At 45.3% G+C, this 24,766-nt stretch overlaps 1 protein-coding gene and 1 long non-coding RNA gene across 2 annotated transcripts in view; one reads left to right on the top strand and one right to left on the bottom strand.

Annotated features, from left to right (window-relative positions):
- Nucleotides 1-24,766, top strand: part of LOC138283716 (uncharacterized) — a 270,018-nt gene that overhangs the window by 207,332 nt on the left and 37,920 nt on the right. The gene's annotated exons all lie outside the window — the stretch shown is intronic.
- Nucleotides 1-24,766, bottom strand: part of LOC138283715 (embryonic protein UVS.2-like) — a 630,013-nt gene that overhangs the window by 134,289 nt on the left and 470,958 nt on the right. Inside the window, exon 9 of the mRNA XM_069221759.1 lies at nt 1,151-1,266. Within this exon, the coding sequence (XP_069077860.1) occupies nt 1,151-1,266 (116 nt within the window). The remainder of the gene's footprint in view (nt 1-1,150; nt 1,267-24,766) is intronic.

Raw genomic sequence — 24,766 nt, forward strand, 5'->3', positions numbered from 1 at the left:
CCTATCCTTATTGAAGGTTATACATCCGTCTAAACAAAATGCTCTTCTCAGACCCACACTAAGGCCCTCATTACAACCCTGGCAAAGTGGCAGTTATACCGCCAACAGGCCGGCGGAAAAAAATGGAATTATGACCATGGCAGTTACCATCATGGTCATCCGCCACCTCTCCACTCTGACCGCTGGGCTGGAGACTTCGGTCTCCAGCCCGGCGGCCGTCACCAGACCACCAGTGGTATCAGGACCCTGCATACCGCTATGGATTTCGTGTGGTTTGGAACTGCCACAAAACCATGGCGGTAGGCCCTATCAGTGCCAGCGAATTCCTTCCCTGGCACTGATAGGAGTCTCGTCCCCGAGTCCTCCCCCCACACCTCTGACCCCCCTACCACCCCCTAAAGGTGGTAGTACCCCACATCGACACACACCCCCCTTCACGCACACAGACACCACCACCACACATACCCGCACAGATACTAACAAACATTCCAACAGAGACACACAGTCATACACGCACACATACAGACATACATGCACACAGATAAACATACAGACAGACACGCACACATTTCCAAACACACAACACCCCCCCGCATGCATACACACACTCACACACCCCCTCTACACACTCACACCCCCATGCACGCACACACCACACAACACCCCCCTCCCCTAACGGATGGTCACCTTACCTTTTCCGGTGATCCTCCGAGCAGGTACGGGATCCATGGGGGCTGCTCCACCGCCAGCACCCCATCACCAGAACACCACCACACCGAATCATGGGACGTGATTCGGTGGGCGGTGTTCTGATGACGTGGCGGTGAGGCAGCCTCCACTTCCTCGCCGACCGCCAGTATGGCTGCTGGCTGCTCTCCGTCCGAAAAAGGACAGAGGGCTGCCAGCAGTCATAATACGCTGCGTGGAAAACCGCCTGCACTGGCGGTCTTCAGCGCAGCGGTACCTCCGCGGTCTTTCCAAAAGACCGCCCAGGACGAAATGAGGGCCTATGTCCTAATCAGTCCAGTCCTGTTCAGTAACACAGATTCCACCATTGTCTACCTAATACACCATATCCTGGTGTGCTCAGTTTACATAGTGGGGCTGGGGCTACCAAGGGGATGTGCTTCATACCTGCTACAGGACTTACTTTATCAGCTGGGATCCTAATCAGGTAGACACAACTGGTAGCACTAGGGTAAGCTGAAGGAGTACTGGTAGAGTTCAGCCTTCCTGTTGGGCTGGAGAGCAGAAAGCCGCATACTCCTGCAGAGAACACAAGAGAATATTAATCAGTTAACACCTAGGGCCTGATTCACACAAAACCTAGTCGCAATCTGCAGTGGGGCTCCGGGCCTACTGATGAAGTAATAAAGATGCACTCCCTAATTTACAGCGGATCTGCCTAACAGTGAGTGCTAGCCCATGAGCAGTAGCGCTCAGCCACTTTGCTTGGATAGGATTTACCAGAGTGCTATTTATTCATTAACTCCCTTCGCTCACAGGGCTGGAGGGACCAGGGCAGATCACATAGTTGACGATGTTGCCAATGAGAGCCCAAAATACATTTAAAACAAGTTTAAGTAACAATTTCAAAGTTCTTTGAAAATGCTCATATTACGTTTAGAAACTTAAAAATATGGTTGAGCCTAATGTGTTTGGAACAACTTCCTAAACAAAGGTTTTGAAACATAGGTATTAAGTGAATTCTAAAAAGCTTGGACTGGCATGTTGATGAAGACACTGACTTGATGAACCTTATGATCTTCATCTGCTGCCAAATCCATTAGTTCTCTGCCAGAAAAAATATCCTCAGATGAACAGGGTAGACGTCTATCATACTCATGTTGAAGCACTCCATAAAACGATGCTCTGACAGATCTAGACCCACTTAGGCACTAACAACTATCCGTAGAAGGCGCTGTTCTTTTAGCTTAACATTGCTCCCAGGTAAAGAAAGGGTTCTACAATTTAGCAAAGAAATAAAAGTGATTGCAATGAATCTTGAAAACAACACAAATCGCCACAATTAGACGATAAAGGCGCCCCTGTTTTGCTGATATGATTCACAAGAGTCTGAACACCCTGTATAGAAGTTAATTTCTTTATCACGACCCAATCTTGACCACTGCTCACATGTAATACAAATTAGATATTACAATGCAATCTGATTTCTCTCTTAGGGGATCTAAATTGATAGTCCTAAGCATTGAATAGTTTCATCCACGTGCGGGAATCCCGGAGCACTTTTTCATAGAATATCTTCTTAAGTGTAGATGTTCATCTTTCTTCAGGAAGGCCTGTAGAAAACACTTAAGAAAGAATATATTATTCAGCCTATAAGAACAAGTTACAGTGGTGAAATTCTTCCGATTTTTCTTACAAAAGGGTCAAAATACCCACATATACATGTAAAATTAGTACTTTATAAAACAGCTTAAATCTTTTTCACAAACTCTTTTTGTAAAAATCGGAAGATGAAGGATGGCAGCACAGTGAATCCTTATTTGCTGCTAATACATTTTTAAAACAGCATCTGTGACTTAAAGGACTCAGAGACCACCAGTATATTCCATCATTCACAGCAGGTTGCAGTTGCCTCAGTTCTTTTTTCTAGCTCCTGGTGACAGAATATCGGAGCACTGAGCTTAACCTTTTTAGGTTTTTGTCTTCAAAATTCAACAGTGGAATTTTGTGACAACTAGTACATTCGAGGTTTTTCATCTCTCACCTTATATTTTCTGCCAGCAAATGGTGGTATTTTGTCAAATAAAATGCAATCTTTCTTTAAGAAGTGTCATGCCCGTGAGAGAAAGAAGGCCAAATGAAACCCTCACAACGTCTGCATTATTTGTATTCCAGCAAGCCATATTCCTGATAAATGTCAGCACTGCAGAAAGTTCTCGTGGCACTCCCGGAGGGAAAGGGGAAAGGGAAAAAAGTTGCTTCCAAGGTACTGAGGAAAGATGCAGACAGCAGGCAGAGTCTGAAGGTGGGACTTCCGAGCGAGGGGAGGGTCAGTCCTCTATTAGAGCTCGGCCATCTACTTTAGAAGGACGTGGAAGTTCAGAAAAGAGGGTTCCAGTTAAAAAACGACATTGTTGCCAGTCGACATCAAGAGGATCGACGTCGAGACAAGGTAGGGCACTTACTTGTTCGCCAACAAGGGTTGGGTCGGAGAAGATTGATTTCAAGACAAGGTAGGTCGATGTCAATGGCACATACGCCGTCGCACGCAGAGTGAAATTGATGTAGAGAAGTATGTTGACATCAAGGCGTAGAGACCAATTGACCCCAAGGATTGGATAGACGTCGAGGCGTTGAAGGAGGTCAATGTTGAGAAGCAGATCACCGTTGAGACTTCGAAGGAGGTCGATGTCGACAAGCATATCGACATTGAGGACACCACATCAGGAGAAGAAGAAAAGGAGACACATTTCTACCTCCCCAGACTTCAAATACTCAAGGGTGTACTCTCCTTCTTCACCAGCAGTATTCCTGGACTCTCGTACACCACCATTTCCTCCATGTCTGACTCCTTCACCACCACCATCACTTCCTGCACCACAGCCTTCAGCACTATTTGCACCAGCGCCGAGATCTCCAACTGTCGAATCTCCACTCTCAAGATGTAGATCTGTTCAAGAACGTGCCATTGTTCACACCATCACTAACACAACGGATCCAATCATTCGCCGTCTCGTCTCAGTGGTCATATTAGCGGACAGGAAACACAGTGCAACTACTACTGCTTCCTCTGTACCACTTAATAAAGAGAGTAAGAAGTTGGGCTTTCTAGGCTGAAAAATATGCATCAAAGCTGCAACCACCATGAAGGCGGCCACTGCAGTTGCCCTTGAGGCAGGTATGATAGAATATTGTGGGACTCAGAAATTTGCTGATGATCATCCAAGGGACAAACAGGGAGACTTCCTGGAGGTAGTCAAGGAGAGCTCAGTGGTCTCCAATCAAGTCATCTATCGCGCAGCTGATTCCTCCATGTTGGTGGCACACAAATATTGTCACAGTGTGGACTTACGTAGGCATTCTTGGCTCCATCTCTCGACTCTCAAACAGGAGTCTCAACAAAGGATCATTAATCTTCCATTCACAGGATCAATCCTATTTAGGAGCCACATTGATGACGAGGTGGCTCAGATGAAAACAGAGATGGAAACCCTTAAGGCAGTTGCCCTAGAAAGGTCCAAAGAACCAAAAAGGTCCTTCAATCCCTACCAGCTCCATTTTAACCCTTAGAGGGTTCAAACCCATCACTGGTATCAAGGTCGCCAGCAACCTCAACAGCAGCGAAGGCAGCCTAGAGGATAATCCACTCAATAGCCACCAGTCTCCAGGCCTTGAATCTTTCCTTCCCCCTATTCTGTTACCCATTCCGGTAGGGAGAAGCATTTCATGTTTTCTGCAGAATGGCAAAAAATCACAAAAGACACCTGGGTATTGAATATTGTTTGAAATGGGTATTGTCTCATATTCAGAAGTCCTCCACCGACCATACCACCAAAACCATCTGATCACCATTGCAAATGCTACTATCGGAAGTCAACTTCTTGCTGCAGAAGCACACGTTGGAGGCCATTCCTCGCAAACAACGGGGAACTGGCATGTGTTCCAGATACTTTCTGGTAAAGAAGAAAGGCAAGATCGAATTCAGACACATTCTTGACTTAAAATTGGCCAACAAATGATTTTTGGCAAGAAACATTTTGGATGCTGTTATTACATCAGACCTATCCCCAATTACACCAGGGAGATTGGCTCCGCTCCATAGACCTCCAAGATGAGTATTTTCATATACCAATCGCCAAGAAACATTGTAATTTCTTGAGGTTCGCCATGGGGCAGGATCATTATCAGTACCAAGTTCTTCCATTTGGCCTCCAGTCAGCACCCAGAAGTGCATGGCTGTAGTAGCTGCTCACCTCAGAAAAAATTGAATCTTTGTCTACCCCTACCTAGACGATTGGCTAATCAAGGCGTCCACTTCTCAAGAGGTCCAGCTTCATTACAACTGGACATGTGATGTCCTTCAACGGTTAGGGCTTCTTATCAACCACAATTCAATATCTACTCCTGTTCAGACTCTGCAGTTTTCCAGGGCTTCCACCAACACTAGTCAGGCAAGAGTGTGTCCTTTGGAGGAGAGGTTGTTATCGATCCATCTGAAATGTCACTCTCCCATTAAAGTCTCTCATCCCACAGTGAGGTCAGTGTTGTCTCTCCTTGGCTCAGTGGTCTCATGTATCTTCCCAAGTCTGAATGCCCGGCTGCACATGCTTCCTCTTTATGAATGTCTAGAGGATCAGTGGGAGCAGTTGACAGGCAGATAGGATGACAGGATCATCCTCTCCCCATACAAAAGTCTATGAAATGGTGGTGCTGTTCTGCCAGCCTGCTTCAAGGAATGCCACTTCATAAACAGAAACCATCTCAGACCATAGTGACAGATGCATTACTTCTAAGATGGGAATTTCACATGGATCATCTCCAAATTCCGGGCACATGGCCTCTCGAGAGATGACCTATTACATCAGCCTCCTTGAACTCCGGGCAGTTCATCTAGTGCTAAAAGCCTTTTGACCCTCATTCAAAACCCAGTCCCCGCTTGTTCAGATTGACAATATGGCCACCATGCACTACCACAACAAGTAGGGGGGGAACGAAGTCCAGATCATTATCCCATGAGGCCCAGACAATTCGGAAATGGTTGATAGTCCGAAAACTACGGATTACTGCAACTCACTTTCCAGGTGTGTAAAATGTTCAAGCAGGTGCCCTCAGCAGAGTTCGGCGAAAAAATCATGAATGGGTCTTTTACGACGATGTTGTGCAAAACATCTTCAGGCTGTGGGGCGCTCTGCTTATCCGCTGCCACAGAAAACAAAAACTGCGAAGGCTTCGCCTCAATATACTGCCAACAAGGGACACTTGGGAATGCCCTACGGATTGACTGGTCCACCTAATTTCTCTACACATTTCTGCTGGTTACCCTGATGCCATCAGTCCTCCTCGAACTGTCCCACTCGAGAACCAGAATGATTTTAATAGCCCTGGAGAGGGCACGTCAATGGTGGTTCACAAACCTTCTTCACTGGTCAGAGCGTCCACATCTCAAACTGCCATGGGTACCAGACCTGCTAATGAAATTTAGAAGCCATATGTTTCACGCCAATCTCTCTTCCTTAAAGTTAACAGCATGGCTCCTGAGTTAGTGGAGTATTGACACTTGAACTTGCCACAAGAATGCATGGACATCCTCAAGGAGGCTAAGCGGCTGTCAGCCCATTCACCATATGCCTTCAAGTAGAAGAGATTTTGCATTTGGCGTTGGAATGTGGACCCTACATCTTGCCAGGAAGATGTAATTCTTCCATACTTACTTCATTTGGGAAATAGGTCTGGCAGTTCTCTTCCTTAACAGTTCACTTGGCAGCCCTTACTGCCTACAGAAAATATCCTTCACAAGCCTCTCTTTTTCAAAATCCCCGTAATCAAGGATTTTCTAGAAGGGTTTCCTCCAATTAGGCATCCTACGCCTCCCTGGGAGCTCAACATAGTCCCTTCACAGCTCATGCAGGACCCATTCGAACCTATTGACAAGTCAACCCTGCGGCATCTCTCAGGGAAAACCGCTTTCCTCATAGCAAGCATGTTAGCTCGTAGGGTTAGCGAAATTCAAGCATTATGCTGTTCGAACCATACACAGTTTTTCACTTTAAAAAAGTAATCATGAGGACTCATCCGAAATACTCTCGAAGGTTATTTCAGATTTCCACGTCAACCAGACAATTTCATTACCAACCTTCATTCAACATCCTTCAAGCTTGCTGAAAGAACCCTCCATTTCCTGGATATAAGGAAGGTATTGAAGTTTTATCTAGATAAAACAAGTGACCTATGCAGATTGGACCAATTTTTTTTTAATCAATTATGGCCATGTCCGTATAGGTTTACTCACTTCCAAACAATCCATCTCTTGATGGATAGTCTCTTTCAGCCTGTTATGCTACCAAAAACCCAACAAGGCTTTATCAGCTAGACTTAAGGCTCATTCTACTTGGTGCAAAGCAGCTACTGCCGCTTTGATGAAAAATGTCCCTATAGCGGAGATTTGTAAAGCGGCTACATGGAGATCTGTTCACACCTTCAATAAACCCTATTGTTTGGAGTTGGATGCTTGAACAGATGCTCAAGTAGGACAAGCCTCTCAGAAATGTATTTGCTTCATTCAGTCCCTTCGTCATTCCTCTGTCTTGACCACCACTCTTGGTGGGGATGGGCTTGCTATTCTATTCAATGCTTATGACTATCAATGAAGATCCCCTAGGGGAGAAGGTATGGTTTAGTTCCCATAATCCCAGTTCTCTCTTAGAGGAATCACCACTGAAGTCATAAGGAAACCCTCCTGCCTCCACAGTGAGCATAACAGAGGAAACTACTGGACTTATCTATCATTTGCGCACACTCATCAAAAAGAACTGAGGCAACTGCCACCTGCTAGGCACAATGGGATATTGGTGGTCTCTGGGTCCTTAAAGGAACAGACGCTGTTTTAAATCTTACATGATAGCAGCCTATAGGGTTAAACTGTCTTGCCATTCTTCATCTTTCTACTTTTACAAAAAAGGTTTTGTGAAAAAGATTTGAGCTGTTTTATAAATGATTGTATATATATATATATATATAGCCGCCACTAAGTAGGTAGGTAGTTATAGTTAGGACCATGTTTCCATAGAAAAAGCTGTTTTTGACTTGTGCCGGTGATTCTTTTTGCGCACTGAAAGATTCGGAGTGATCCGTCAAGTGGGGGCTAAGAAAAAGGGGGATCTAAATAGTTGTGTTTCCCATTTTAATTACTATAAGACCTTTAGACACAACTACAGCCCGAACCACTGAATGGAATTACATCACATTTGGGAGAAACCTAGCTTTTGGCACACAGATTGTGCTTTAGCTTATAGGGTGTAAATCCGTTCAGTAGTTTTTGAGATATTAAAGACAATCCAAGTTTGTATATCTCTGGCCGCGATGATGAATAATGACAAGCTCGTGCAGGGAAATGCACAACTCTGATTGGCTGCCAACACTTCAAACCAGGAAGTGTTGGCGGCCATCTTGGGACTCGGATTTCGCAGAGTCCCACCAAGAAATGGGGAACCCCTCAGGGCTAAAAAGCATTTTCCCTGGGGCTTTCATGATATGTAACAGCTCCCACCAAGCAAAAGCAAACATAACTCCGTCTTCTGACAGTGGGAAATGACAAACAGGTCCTCCTGTCAGAAAGCAGAGTTTTCCTATGTCTTCCCTGCACGCCAATATGCGGGGAAGGTAAGACATATGAAAACATTGCTCTAGCAAACAGGGAGCTGCTATAACGTTGGATGAACGCATAGTAACAAAAAGTACTATATGTTTAAAAACAAGAACAGGGACATTATAGGTATGAAATAGAATTTAAAAACATAGAAATTCACTGAAAAAAAAACAAAGGTTACAGGGACGTTATAGTTAGGCTCACATTTGATACGTACAAAACCATTGAAATTCACTTGCATGAAGAACTTTTGGAAGACGTGCACAGAAGCCCAAGGAGCTGCAGAGGATGCGATGCACAGGGGTACTATCTGGCACAGGGAGGCAAGCTCTTACCTCCACCAAATTTGGACATCTGGACCTTTGGACAGTCAGGGTCTCTTTGGTCCACCACCTGTGTTCCAGGGATCACACTCTTCAACAGGAGAGGAGTCCCATAGTTCCGGTCGTCGTCACAGAGAGGTGCCTGCTGAAGCACGGAAGTGACTCCGTCACTCCTAAGGAGATTCCTTCGGTTCATCTGGTGCAGGGTGAAGAAGGGCAGTCCTTAGAGCGTGCACAACTTGGAAACTGTTGCAGTTGCTGGCTGGAGCTGAAGTTGCAGGTCAAAGGAGCTTTCCTGGATAGTTTGTAACACTTACAGCGGTTCTTGGAGCAGTCTGCGGTTGATCCAACAGTCAGAAGCTGAAGCAGAAAATGCAGAGGAGTCCTGGAGGAATCTTGCAAACTGAATCCAAGGAAACACCCAGAGGAGAGACCCTAAATAGCCCTGAGAGGGGGATTGGCTACCTACCTAGGTATGCACCTATCGGGGGGGGGTCTCTGACGTCACCTGCTGACACTGGCCACTCAGATGCTCCCAGAGGGCTATCGCCAGGGACATTCTGTAAGAACTCTGGGCACCACCCCTGGGGTGGTGATGGACAGGGTTCGTGCCAGAGCAGGGACTGGGGGGTTGCTGAACCGATGTTGACTGGATTATGCAAGGAGGGCACCGTTTGTGCCCTTCAAAGCATTTCCAGCTGGGAGGATACCCCTCCCATGCCTGTGACACCTATTTCCAATGGGAGAGGGTGTAACACCACTCTCCTAAAGAAATGCATTGTTCTGCCTTCCTGGGATTGAGCTGCTCAATCCCCAGGAGGGCAGAAACCTGTCTGTGAGGTGGCAGCAGCTGGGGCTGCAGTGGAAATCTCAAAGAGCTGGTTTGGCAGTACTCGGGGTCCATGGTGGAGTCCCAAGGGTGCATGGAATTGGCTCCCCAACACTGGATTTGGATTGGGGGTTCAATTGCACAATCTTAGACACCTCACATGGCCATATTCGGAGTTACCATTGTGAAGCTATATATATGTATTGACATATATGTAGTGCACACTTATAATGGTGTCCCCACACTCACAAAGTCTGGGGAATTGGCCCTGGACAACGTGGGGGCACCTTTGCTAGCCCTTACACACAGTAACTTTGCACTGAGCCTTCAGTAAAGGAAGGTTAGACATATAGGAGACTTATAAGATACCTGGTGCAGTGAAAAATGGCTGTGAAATAGTGTGTGCACTATTTCACTCAGGCTCAGTGGCAGTCCCGAAGAAAGGATTGTATGAGCTCCTTATGGGTGGCAAAAGAAATGCTGCAGCCCATAAGGATCTCCTGGAACCCCAATGCCCTGGATACCTAGGTACCATATATTAGGGACCAGTGTGCCAATCAGAATTGGAATATGGAGTCACTAAACTATAGTGACAAATTTGGTAAACAGAGAGAGCATAAGCACTGGAGGTCTGTTAGCAGAATTCCAGTGACACAGTCAAGCATACTGACAACACATATAGGCCACAAACTATGAGCACTGGGGTCCTGGCTAGCAGGATCCCAGTGAGACAGTAAAAACACACTAACAAACACTGACAGACAGGCCAAAAATGCGGGTAACCATGCTAAAAAGAGACTACATTCTCTCAATGATCTAAAATTTACAGTGGACAGAAATGGTCTCATGGAAGGACTCTTCATAGGTGGCTATTTACATATCTGTATTTCGGGTTCATTACTCTTCTGTGTTTATATGAAGCATTTGTCATATGCCAGGATTCCTTTGCTTGAATTAGAAATATGGGTGGACCAAATATATTTAATTCATTTTTACCAAACAGGTTGTAGGTCTAGTTGCAGCATAGTTAATAATATTGTTGTCTTGTCCTTCAAGGGTTTTCAAGCACTTTTAAGGCAGGAAGAAAGTGTATTTGTGTGCTATATGGATTAGGCTTCTGTATTCAGTGGTGGAGCTCTGCATTTTCTGGCGGCACCTGTGGTATTTCTGCATTTTACTAAGAGGCATTACTCCTCTTTTTTGAGACACCTGACCCAGGGAAAAGGTTGGTAATGAGTCTAGTTGTTCAAGACATGCTTAGAACAGTAGGGGGCTCAAGCAGTGATGTGTCATGGACTCCCCTGCTGTTCACGCTCTGCACTGCAGATGTAGGTTCTGCTGTTTTAAAATTAAGGTACTTTTTACTGAAAATAAGGCAGCAAAATATACACATTTTGCAATTTGCTGATGACTTGGACATCTTACATCGATCCAGTATGGTCACGCTGAGAACCCGAAATGAATTAGGTGAATGCAATTTAGCAAATAGATGAGTTGCCAACAACCCTAAAAAGAAGGTCATGGTTATTGTCAGGCATACAAATAAAACAAGTAGGATTTGGACCTGGGGTCCTCTATCCTGAATTACAACAATCTAGACATCTGGATGACTAGCATGGGTTACCAAGATATCATCTCTCTTCCATAAAGAACAGAGGTGCTGCAATTGCATTTGCTTTGTAGAGGCTAACGTAAAAGTTATATATTCCCTTGAATAAGCCATAATAAAGGTTACAAAGTCTAAGCTTATGCCTGCCTAACGTATGGCCAAGAGGCTTTTCCCTCAGGAGTTTCCTCAATCTTGGATCTGTTACAATGTAATGCCTTTAGAAAATGATTTTAATTACTAAAGAGTAGCTAGCTATACATCACAAAATTGCCTGTGTTGGGCTGACTAGACACGACTTAGCCAATAAAGCAGCTATTTTGATCTATTGCCATCTAACTAAAAATTCCAATCGAGGATCTCAAAAAGCTGCCTGAAGCCCATTATTTAGGCATAAAATGACCAAAACACTATGGGCCTCATTATAAGTTTGGCGGGCGGCCGAGGCCAAACTCTTCTCCTGAACCCCGCCGGCCCTATGAGGAGTTCACGGCAGGGCCTCCTAATGAAGATGGCTGCAATGTGGTAGTGCGGCGGGTGCAGCAACTCCCGTCGCGCATTCCACTGCCTGTAATTCGGGCAGTGGAATTTGCGACAGGGCTATGCATGGGGGTCCCTGCACTGCCCATGCCATGTGCATGTGCATGGGCAGTGCAGGGCCACACCGCCATGGACAGGTGGGCGGATGGGGACTCGTAATCCCCAGGAAGCAGCGCTGCCCTGGCGGATTACAACCACTGGGACCACCAGGCGGTAGCCTGGCGGTGACGGTGGTTGGACGCCACAGTCATAATATCCCGGCCAGACCGCCACTTTGGTGGTGGTCCCACCGTGACCCTAGCGGTCTGGTGACAGCCAGGGTCATACTTGAGGCCCTGTGTCTCCTGGTCCGCTTAGCTTCATTTGTCCATAGAGGACCATGAATTTGCTACATTATGGGCAGATTATCTTTTACAGCTCCTCTGGAATTTTAGTTGTTGCTCTCCAGATTGTGATTTTGCTGAATACAGACACATGAAACATATTGATCTGTTATTATGTACTACAGAGCAATACCATTTAAAGGAGTCACTGAATAATTCAAGCATGCAGAAAGTCATCTAGTTGTTTTTTTTGTTATTTCCTGTCAGAGAATCAGAACAGGCTAGAATATGCTGGAAAACAACTCCATTAAATGCACATTTATTCGTGCACAATGATTCAACTAATCCGAAGCAACAAATATATAATCATTCATGGTGCTTTAATGGAAATTAAAACAGAGCTGATATCCTTAGATGAAAATGTCAAAAAGGTTACTTACGGTCGGTAACATTGGTCTGGTAGAGACTACGGGCCTCATTACCGCCGCCCGCCAAGGTTGGACCGCAGAGCGGCCACCAATGCAGTCGCAATCCCGCCGGCCGCATTACGACATCCCCGCTGGGTCGGCAGGATGTCTACCGTAACATGGGAGCCGGCGGTGTTGCAGCCTTGCGACGGGTGCAGCTGCACCCGTCGCGCTTTTCACTGTCTGCTGTGCAGACAGTGAAAAGCAGGGTGGGGCTGTGCCTGGGGGCCCCTGCACTGCCCATGCCAAGTGCATGGTCAGTGCAGGGACCCCGCAACTCCCCTTCCCGCTAGCCTTTCCATGGTGGTCTCTACCGTCATGGACAGGCTGGCGGGAAGGGGAGTCGTAATCCCCTGGGCAGCGCTGTAATACGCCAGATTGTACCACTAGCCTCTTGGTGGTACAATCGCCAAAACAGCCCTGGCGGTCTTTGACCGCCAGGATTGTAATGAGGCCCTATATCTAGCTGCAGATTCCTTACCTTAAAGTTATCCCAGGCATCAGACTGGTTCCGGAAACTGCTTCGTGAGTGGTACCCCTACGCGGCAGTAGGTGGTGTTGTTTGGGTCCACGTGCATTGTCTGCCACGTCGGAAGTGATGTCCGCGGCAGCTCTCTATGCACCACCCAGGCGCGCTGAAGTCAGTTTCTTTTCACAACTTTCAACACCAGAAGCGTAGAGCTATGAAGAACACTAAACACTGGTGTGGATAGCTGCGGCCTTGAAAGGTATGCAGCCCTGTCCCTAGAAATCCCATCACAGAGCAGGGAGGATGGGTGGATTGGTAAGGAATCTGCAACTAGTTATCGTCTCTACCAGATAAGGCTTTACCAAAGGTAATTAACTTGTTCATCTGATAGAGACTTCTAGTTGCAGATTCCTTAGTTTAGAATAGATACCCAAGCACAACCATCCCCGAAGGTGGTCTGCAGACCGACTTCAGACAAGGAAGTCCTGTAGGACCAAAAGGGCAAAATGCCCATTACAACAGATCTGACTGTTCATGCAGTTTTGTTTGATAAACATGTGCAGGGAAGCCCACGTTGCTGCCTAGCAGATATCCACAGTTGGAACTCCAAGTGCTACCGCAGTTGTCGCTGTTGTTTCTAAACAACCTTATGCTAAGGGTGCTTAACAACCAGTGCCTTTTCACAGGATTCTAAATTGTGGATTCCTGGGATAGAGAGCAGACAGGTGCTGAGCAGGGAGGTATAGCAGGGGTTGTTGTCCTGTACTTAATTAAACACTTAGAACATACATGGATGGAGTCTTTGAATCCTAAAAATTGTGACGAGAATAGGATGAAAGGCAGCGCTGCAAGTTGATTTCAGAAGAATACATTGGAGAGGACATGATGAAGAAATACTACAAGAATCGCAGCATTGGCTCTGATGGAATGAGTGCACAAGCCCTCAGGGGGCTGCTTCTTGGCCAGTGCGTAGCAGATTTTAACGCAGAGCACAACCCATCTGGATATGGTCCTTTTCTGCACAGCACCGTCCTTTTTAGTTCTAACAGACCCCATAAAGAATTGATCATCCACCCAGAATTCCCTTGTGCATTCAAGGCAGAACGACAATGATTGTTTGGGCTCCAGACGATGGAGATGCTCCTCATCCTTTGAAGGGTGAGGGGGAGTGTAGAAAGTAGACAAGGAATGTAGGAGGCTGGCCTGGTGTGGTGGGTACCTAAGGTACCTACACCTTATACCAGGTCCAGTCATCCCTTAGTAGTGTAGTGTAGGCAATGTATAGAAGCCAGGCTCTCTAGAGGTAGCTGTAGATGAGCAGTCAAGACTTATCTAGCAGACATGCAAGGTTTATGCAATACTACTACAGTCACACAGCACTTACACACATGAAACAACCACAGAGTGTTACAAAAATGAAGGTACTTTATTATTATGGTAAAACAAATACTAAAATACTGTGTAGGCAATACTCCACTAGAAGGTTAGTAAACACACTATTATATACACATTAGAGGTGAGAGATTAGCTTAGAAATCAATAGCAAATAGTAAAACAATAGAAAAAAGTGAAGTCCCTAGGGGGGAGACCAAACCATATACTAAGTAAGTGGAATGTGAAAGGCAGTCCCCCACCCAAGGAAGTGGAATCTGTAGAGGGGAGTTGGAGGAACTAGGAACCCCAAAAGGTAAGTACCAGGGTGCCCCCCAGTGACCAGGAGAGAGGAGGTAAGTACCTGGTTTTTCCCCAACCCACAGGGGAACTTTGGAAAAGGACAGTGCAGGACGCAGACAAAACTGGAAGAAACCAAAGGTGGATCCTAACAGAGGAGGACCTGTAAAAGAAGGGGATCAAGTCCAGTTCAAGATGGATTCTCTGGTTGTGGCAGGAGCCACTACCCACTCTTCTGGAGATGCAGGACCAGGTTGATGGTGGAGACAAGGAGTCAGCTGTGCAGCACCGGCGCATGAGAAGAGTTCCAGAAGTGATGAAGGTGATGTCCCAGGTGACCCTCAGCCGTGAGGAGAGTCGAAAGACGAGGATGTAGCCCCCACAGGCAACTTGCAGGCAGCAAGCACAGAAGTCGCAGTGAGGCCCATTCAGCACACATGAAGAAGGATCCCACATCGCTGGAGCACCAGGCAAGAGACTGTGCTTTGCAGGGAAGAGTGCTGGAGCTGGGGCTACATGGAGCCTGAAGATCCCTTGGAAGAGGAGCCAACAAGCCTTGGTAGCTGCAGGAGTCTCAGTGCACACGGGTACTGTCCATCAAGGAGAGGCAAGGGCTCACCGTCTCCCAAGTTGGACAGCTGGTAGAGAGTACCGAGCACAGCCAAGAAAATGTTGCAGTTGCTAGAAGGAGCCGGAGAAACAATGTGGCAGAGCAGAGTAGTTGCTGGAGTTGCAGATTGTCGGTTCCTGGAGGGTCCAGTTGCAGTCCCGGTTGACATAAGATGAAGTAAACATTGCAGAGGAGTCCTGCTGGAATCTTGCACATTGTATCTGAAGAGCCACCCTGGAGAGAGACCCTAAATAGCCCAGGAAGGGGGATTGGTCAGTTAACACGGTGACCACCTATCAGGAGGGGGCTATGACATCACCTGGTTGACCTGGCCACTCAGATGCTCCTAGGGGCCTTTGCCCACCTTGGATTCAAGATGGCAGAATCAAGTGTCCACCTGGAGGAGCTCTGGGCACCACCCTTGGGGTGGTGATGGATAGGGGAGTAGTTACTCCCCTTTCCATTGTCCAGTTCTGCGCCAAAGCAGGGACCAGGGGTCTCAGGACTGGTACAAACCGGTTTATTCAAGGAGGGCACCAAATGTGCCATTCAAAGCATACAGGTGGCTTGGGGAGGCTACCCCACCCAAGCCATGTAACACCTATTTCCAAAGAGAGAGGGTGTTGCCTCCCTCTCCCAAAGAAACTCCTCTGTTCTGCCTTCCTCTGCTTGAGCTTGTCAAGCAGCAGAAGGGCAGAAACCTGTCTGTGGGGTGGCAGCAGCACGGGCTGCCCGGAAAACCCCAGAAGATTGGTAGGAGTTATGCTGGGGGTCCTCCAAGGAGCCCCCAGAGTGCATGGAATCATAAAACCAATACTGGCAACAGTATTGGGGTATTATTCCAACATGTTTGATACCAAACATACCCAGGTTCGGAGTTACCATTATGTAGCTGGACACAGAGGTACCTTCACCCTGCACTCACACACAGGTACCTTCACCCTGCACTCTAGGCTTGGAGGGCCTGCCATAGGGATGACTTACAATGACCTGGTGCAGTGACCTGTAGTGAAAGGGTGCCTGCACCTTTTCACTCAGGCTGCAATGGCAGGCCTTCATACACGTTGTACATGGGCTTCCAAGGGTGGCACAATACATGCTGCAGCAGGTGGGGAAACCCTGGTGCCCCAATGCCCTGGGTACCTAAGTACCATATGCTAGGGGCTTACATAGGGGCACCAGTATGCCAAGTGGGGGGTGTGCTAAGCCCTGAGCAACCAAATTGAGATGGAGAGAGCACAGACACTGAGGTCCTGATTAGCAGGACCCCAGTGAACACAGTCAAAACTCACTGACAGCAGGCAAAAAGTGGGGGCAACCATGCCAAAAAGAGGGTACTTTCCTACAGGCATCACTGCACACATTCATAAAACATTACTGCCTGGACACTCAGGTTCATCGTGATGGATACTTCACATCTTCGGTCCTGCAGGACTTGTTAGTTTAATCAAGTTTGCAAACCCACCGCTGGTGAGGTATTGCTTGGGTATCTATTTAAAGGTATGAAATCTGCAGCTAGAAGTCTCTATCAGATGATCAAGTTACTTACCTTCTGCAACACCTTATAAGGTAGAGATTCTATCAAGCCGTTGATGCCTGACCAATCCTCCCAACCTCCCTGCTGTGAGAACCATTTCGTGTGTAAGGGACACCCATTCAGAGCCGTAGTCTTTTCCACACCAGTGGTCAGTTTTCATTGTGACTCTGTGCTCCTGGCATGGATAACTGTGAAAGTAACTGAAGTCAGTGTGTCCTGTGGTGGCGCCTATATAAGTACAGCGCAAGTCACTTCTATTACAGATGAAACTGACACAGAGCCGAACAACGCCACCCACTGGTGCGCAGGGGTTCTGCTCGAAGATTTCTCACCATTGAAAGTGATTAGGTTTGATACATAGTTCGTAAAATTGCATGATGGAAATGTTTGGAATCAAAGCAAGGCAGTATAAATGCCAAATTGTTTGTTGGAGAATGACAGAGCAACAGGAATAGGGGAAAATCAAGAAGGTGGAAATACGGGTCAGTCACAGACAAGGAGATGTTTCGGATGTATCAAAACAGCTTATTTGATGTCAGATTCCCAACTACATGCCCCTTAGTATACTTTCCATATATTAATAGTGGTATATGTTTTGATATAGTAGTATATAGAATATAATAGTAGTGATAAATGTTTTGTTAAAAATAAGCTTACTTTTGTGGCATATTGTTTGGGTACAGAGGTCCAGAAATCTTTGGAAGATCTGTCCAAATTCAGTCAGGAAAATGCGAGTTGTTTCAATGAGTTTGAGATTGCTATAAAGAAACTTATCTTGCAGTACCTCTCACGAGTCAGTACTGTTCTGGAAATGTTTTATTTTGGAAGAAAGATGCATCTATTAAGGAGTACCTGACAGTGTTGAGGAGACGGATGTTTTTTTTTGTAAATTTGGAGCCCTGACTAAGTATCGTATTATGGATCTGTTCCTTTTTGCACTGTAAATCTGACAAAATTAGAGAAAAGCTATAGCTCATAGATTAGCCACCCTTAGCAGATGTTATTGCTTCTGTAAAGAATGCTGAACACATGGCAAGCTATGTTGAGGAGCTAAAAGATGATTTGAGTGTTTTGCTGATGACTGGTAGAAAAAGCAATGTACTGTTCAAGGGCAGTGTTTCTGCCGAAGAGTGTCCGTCTTTGAAGGCTGTTTGTAATAACTGTGGTAACTGGGATCATGTCATAAAGTGTTACAGGAATGGAGGGTGTACGAAATTGGATGTTTGGATGACAGGAACCACGGTGTCTGCCAGGGTGAACCACAAAAGTTACAAAAAGAAACCTGTGCCTAACCCTCTGGTAGCTTGCCACAAAAGCTGTCAGGTTTAACTTAGGAACAATGTGTAAAGTATTTATGCAGCTCACAAACAATAATAAAGTGAAAACACTACACAGAAAAAATCCCAAACCAATTTAGAAAAGTAAGTAAAGTACATTTTTATATATAAAGTGACACCAAAACAAGCAAAATCGAATCATTAGAACCAGCTAAATTGGTTTTTATAGTTTTTAGAGAAAATAGCACCAAGCAGCAGAAAATGACACTCATGGCAATATGGTTGCGCTGGACCAGGAGAAATGCAGAAATTCATACCAACCACAATAGAACATGGTGTAATAAAGACGATCCAGATGAATTACGAATTCCGGTTGTTTCTTTATTATAATAAAGAATATCCCATCCACATAGATTGCCACAGGAGCTCTGATCCCTCCAACTCCTTCCTCCATCAGTCTCCACAAGGAATGTAGAATCCCCTTACATTCTAACTCTCAAATGATGCACAGCATGCATTTCTCTCCAGATACCAAACACCTTCCCCACAATGAATATGATAAGTAACATAAAACTTTTTTTAAAAACTATAAATCCTATAATGGCAATAAACAAATGCTAAGATATCATAACAGAACACTACTGCATTAGAGGATAAACAAGAGAAGAATTAGAGATCTTTCTTCCTGTAAATCACGACACGATTGAGATTCCATATTCTTCCATCGCTAACTTTTACTGCATTTTTTTAACATCTTAGTGACCGCAGAAGGACACCAAACTTTACTTCCACTCTTACTAAATATTGTTTTTTTAATCAAAACCTCATCTCCTACCTTTACTTTGACAAAACATGTGCTTTTTCTTTTATCAAAATACTCTTTCCTTTTTTCCATGCGAACCATTTCACTGCTCCTGTCATACTCCTCATGAGACCAGGAGACTGCTTTGTTTTTGTCCCCAGACACCCATCCTGGAGCTATCATGGTATTACCTTTTCTACCCCTGAACATCTCAAATGGAACTGTTCCAGTGGTCGAATGCGGAGTAAATCGGAATGCCACTAGAATTGTTTTTAAACCTTCTTTCCAATTTCTTCCTGCAGCTACATCTAGTTGCACACATTCCTTTACACACTTGTTAAACCTTTCTACAGTTCCATTCCCTTCAGGATGGTACAATGAACATAACTTATGCTTGATCCTCAATGTCCTAAAATATTCCACCATTTCTTTGGAGACAAATTGCGGACCATTATCTGTCAAGATAGAGTTGGGGAATCCCTCTTGAGCGAAAATTTCTTCAAGCAGACCAATTATCCTCGTAGTTTCCACGCTGCTGACTACACCCATCTCAACCCACCTGGAGAATTGATCTACTAAGACCAAAATGTAACTGCTTCCCGCTCTTCCATGAACTGGTCCTACAATATCCATTACAACTACATCCCACGGTCTGCTTGATAAACTCCTGACACACATTGAAGGTACTCTCGTTTTATAAATCTTATCACTATTACAGCAATCAGGAAATTCTCTAATTACTCTCTCGATACTCAAGTCCATTCTTGGCCACCAATAGTTGAGGCGAATTCTAGATTTAGTTTTACTCATACCTTGGTGTCCCGTATGTCCCAGCTGAATAATTTTGTCAATCAAAACACTTGGAACTACCAACCTAGCTCCCCGAAACAATAACTTATCAGACACAGATAATTCATCCCTTACTTTCCAGAATCCTCTAAATGTTTCAGAATTCTTCAACTTAGAATCCCAAGAGTTTTTGAGAAAATGACAAACATGTTGTAACACAGGATCATCAGAAACTGCTTTCACCCACTCATCCCTTTCAATTATTCCTTCTGTGACACTACACACACTAAATTCGTCTTCCTGACCATTGTTCAAATTTTCCTCGGATTCAGAAGCAAGTCTAGATAAACAATCTGCTGTTTTGTTACAAGCGCCTGGCACATAAAACATTTTTAAATCAAAATCTTGAAGATTAACAACCCACCTACTGATCCTGCTCGAGATTTGGTCAAGCCCCTTTTTCATGAAGACTTCCACTAATGGCTTGTGGTCAGTGTAAACATGGAACTCCCTTCCCCACACAAAGTTCCTAAATTTATTGATAGCCCAAGATACTGCTAAGGCCTCTTTCTCAATAGTGGAGTAGTTTACCTCTGCTCCCTTTAATGTTCGTGAATTGTACACCACCAGTTTCAATTCCTGATCATTCCCCTTTTGTAACAGAACAGCTCCTAAGCCTTTGGTACTGGCATCTGTCATGATTACACACAATCTATTTAGTTCAAATGATTTCAAACTTCCCACCTTAGATAACTCATCCTTAATACTTCCAAATTCTCTTTCTCACACATCATCCCACGCAAACTCAACCCCTTTCCTAAGCAGTTTACGCATATTCTCTGTTTTGGAAGCTAAGTTGGGCAGGAATTTGGCATGAAATTCTACCATCCCTGAAAATTACAATAATTATTTTTTTCTGGGGAATGCAGGTTCAAGATATTTTTAACCAACTCTTGTTTTGGATACAACCCTGTTGGGGTGGTTTTATGACCCAGATATTAAATTTCCGCCTTTCCAAAGAAACACTTCTTTAACTTTAATGTGAGACCGTGATCCCTTAGGATGCTCAACACTCTCTTTACTCTCTCCACATGTTCCTTCTCTGTTTGGGCATACACCAAAATATTGTCCTGGAAATACTTAACTCCTGGTTCAGAGCCAAATAAATTGTGCATTAAACGCTGAAACACTGAGGCAGCTGACACTAGCCCAAAAGGCATTCTTACAAATCTAAAGGTACCAAAAAGTGTGATAAAGGTAGTGTAGTCCCTAGAATCGGCGTGCAACACAACCTGATGGTATGCTGAAGCTAAATCCAATGTACTAAAGTACTTTGCACCATGCAATAAAGATACCATCTCCGTTATGTTTGGTAAGGGAAACTGATCACTAATGACTGACTTGTTGAGATTTCTTAAGTCCATGCATAATCTGATCTCAAATCTGGCACCAAATCAACCTTCTTTTTTCCTTCATTAGCAGATATCTCACACACGCCCCTCAACATTTGCACAAAATATTTTTTAAGGTTATCTGGCGTGGGGCTATTAGGATCTAAAATGACCTTCAGTTCCTTCTGATGTGGCCAGCTTAAAACACTGTCACCCTTCACTGGTACATAGATTTTCCCAACTATGGTGTTAGATTTGAAGGTAATTTCCGATTCAAAATAGCCCCTCAGGTCTATGGTTTGTCCCCCATAACCCCCTGGAATCACATCAGGCTCTTTCAGTTTCACACTTTGACTTAAATACTTATCGAATGCATCATTGGGCAATAAAGTCAACTGTGCTCCCGAATCAAACAAAACTTCACTATCAATCCCACCAGTGGTTACAATGTATTTCGGATGTTTCTTCTTCTTTTCTTGTGTATCGACCGTCAATATGCAATCTTCCACTAGCTTCACTGAAGGAGAGTCTTTGTTTGATCTACAACACTTCGCAAAATGTCCGAGCTTGTTGCACAACTTGCAAATTGCATTGGCCGCTGGACACATTTTATAAGAGGCATAATGTCCTAGGTTCCTGCACCGGAAACACTTAGGGGGTCATTCCTACATTGGCGGGCGGGAACCGCCGAATGACCGCACCGCGGTCAAAAGACAGCGGCGGCCATTCTGGCTTTCCCGCTGGGCCGGCGGGCGACCGCCAGAAGGCCGCCCGCCGGCCCAGCGGGAAACCCCCTTCTACGAGGATGCCGGCTCCGAATGGAGCCGGCGGAGTCGAAGGGGTGCGACGGGTGCAGTGGCACCCGTCGCGATTTTCAGTGTCTGCTTAGCAGACACTGAAAATCTTAGTGGGGCCCTGTTAGGGGGCCCCTGCAGTGCCCATGCCAGTGGCATGGGCACTGCAGGGGCCCCCAGGGGCCCCACGACACCCGTTACCGCCATCCTGTTACAGGATGGCGGTAAGGGGGTCGGAATCCCCATGCAGCGCCGCCATGGAGAATTCCCTGGGCCAGGGGTATACCGGCGGGAAACCGCCGGTTGCCCTTTTCTGACCGCGGCTTTACCGCCGCGGTCAGAATGGCCAAGGAAGCACCACCAGCCTGTTGGCGGTGCTTCCGTCATTTTAGCCTTAGAATGACCCCCTTAGTATCTTTGAATTTAGATCTCTGAATTTGATTAAGCTTGCCATCGTCTTTTCCTCCTTCAGTGTCTTTGTAGTCACTGTGTTGCTCATTTTTCTGAATTATTTTATTGACTGCGGACACTTGCGCCTCTCCAATTCTTCCACACAAGCTAATGTGTGTTCCACACCCGTAGCTATCGTCACCACTTCCTTTAGAGAAGGATCATCTTTGCTCCAAAGTTCCTGCCTGACCTTGTCACTGGAGCATTTCAACATAAACTGATCCCTTATACGTTCCTCAAGTGTCATTCCGAACTTGCATGTAGCAGCCAGCTTCCTTAATGCCGTAACGTAATCCTCAATAGATTCACCCGGTTTCTGTTCTCTCATACCAAAGTGATAATGTTCAAGGATTGTGCTGATTTTCGGTAAGTATGCAAATCCAGCTTTTTCAAGCATAATTCAAATTTGGTTAAATCAGTCCCATCGTCATCTGGTTCTGGCAAGGTTTCAAAAACTTCTTGTCCCTCACTTCCCAAACAATGCATGAGAAGTGAAGTTTTCCTTTCATTGGATAAGTTTGAGCCACACACTCTTGTGTAATGGAGAAAAGATTTTTTCCATTAGGACCAGATAATAGGTGCTTCACCTGGGATCGTTAAGAAGGAGGAGGTGGTATATTCTGCATTGCTAAAAAAATTTCAAGTGCTTTTAATTAAAGAATTTTCCCATTACTCTTGAACCATTTTAATGTCTATCAACCTCCTTTTTTGATATAAGACGCCAAACAGGTGTTTTCTTCAGGGAGTTCTTCTTGTTTTTTTTTTTTTTTCTTACTCAGGCAGTTCCGGTGACAGACAGGCTACCAGCACAACTCCTGATCAGGTAGGGCCAAAATCGTGCGTTTATTTTAATAAATATTCACACACACGCAGAAATAAACATGAATGATACTCTTGCGTATGTTAGAAACATATGCGCGTGATGAGGAATGCACGCGCAAGGAAGTATATTCTTGTTAGGATACGCGCACCTCGAAAAAGAAAGCTGGCGTGCAGTACACAGTTACTAAGATACACGCGGCACAACGCACGTTGGCAACCAAGTTTAGTTTTAGTGCTGGCAGAATTATGCACGGGCACCTGAAAGTGTCTGCGTGTCTAATTTGAAAAATGCAAGTACTTAGTTGAGCCCTGGTTAGTAATTTCTCTTTTCTTAATAACGGATAACTGATTTGAAAAACGAGGAAAATAACACAGCGTTACAGTTGTTCAGATCAGTTCTTTTCTCGGAAAACGAGGAATATTACACAGCGTTTCAGTTGCTCATATCAGTTCTTTTCTTGAAGTCTAATTTAAATATACAGTAGACTCACCAGGAAGGCAGTTCCTTAGAAAATGTTCCTCAATGCAGCATTAATAGAACACACGACAGACTCACCACGTAAAACAGTCTCTTTTAGAAAGATCGGTTTGTAGATGCAAGTGCAGTTCAATTCAGCACCATCTCCTTCCCATTACTCAACATGGGTAATTTTGATATGTTGAGATATTCCAAAATGGTCCAGACCCTCGTCGCCAGTGTAATAAAGACGATCCAGATGAATTACGAATTCCAGTTCTTTCTTTAGTATAATAAAGAATATCCCATCCACATAGATTGCCACAGGAGCTCGGATCTCTCCAACTCCTTCCTCCACCAGTCTCCCACAGTCTCCACAAGGAATGTAGAATCCCCTTACATTCTAACTCTCAAATGATGCACAGCATGCATTTCTCTCCAGATACCACACATGGTCGGATACAGAGACAAGGTTAGTCCAGCTGAAGAGTTACCTTCTCAAGTCTGTTTGCGTTGAATGAGGCCACGAGAAAGACACTTTTGGTGTGAAGAGCAGGTTGAGTATGGTGAACCGTCATTGCTGTAACGGGAAGAACTGTCATTGCTAAAAGTTTGCTTTGGTTTATTGTCACTGATGGATGGCACAAAGAGCAGTTTCACATTAGCAGTCCACACAAGAGGTAGAGTTTTGGCACAAACGGGCCCCTTCACGTTCGGGAGGAGCTCAAGAATGTCCATCTTTTCCTTAAGGAGGAGCTCTCACTGATGTTAACCAAAGGTAAAGGTCTTTGGGAGCACCTCTTGGGGATCAGGCCTCACTGCAGCAGAGGCTAACACTAGGGTTTTGGCAGATTGAGGCAGGCCCAGTTGAATGTGGTCAACTGGGCAGTTGCAGGGAGGGTTCTGGAAGCTTGTTGGGTTCCTGTAGCTTGCATAGGTCAGCCAACTGACCTTTGGAGTCACTATGGTTTGTCTGGGATTAAGGCCAGAAGGTCCAAACTTCCTTTTCCAGACAGCAAGACAGGCCTTCATGCAGCAAAGTAGTCCTTTTGGCAGTAGGACAGTCCTTTTTCTGAATCATCCGCAGATCCTGGAGTGTTCCGAAGGTTCTATTTTTATACTTCCTGCCAACTCTTTTGTGGGGATAATCTGTGACCTTACCCCAAATCTGGTTATGGCCAGTTTTTCCCCTTCCCCTCAGTTTGGCTCCAAATGCGTAGGGTGGCAAAAGGATGGATAGGCTTGGTATCAGGTTCTTTTGTGTGTGTGCTGTGGGC

The sequence above is a fragment of the Pleurodeles waltl genome, chromosome 3_1, assembly GCF_031143425.1.
Source record: "Pleurodeles waltl isolate 20211129_DDA chromosome 3_1, aPleWal1.hap1.20221129, whole genome shotgun sequence".
Classification (NCBI taxonomy): domain Eukaryota; kingdom Metazoa; phylum Chordata; class Amphibia; order Caudata; family Salamandridae; genus Pleurodeles; species Pleurodeles waltl.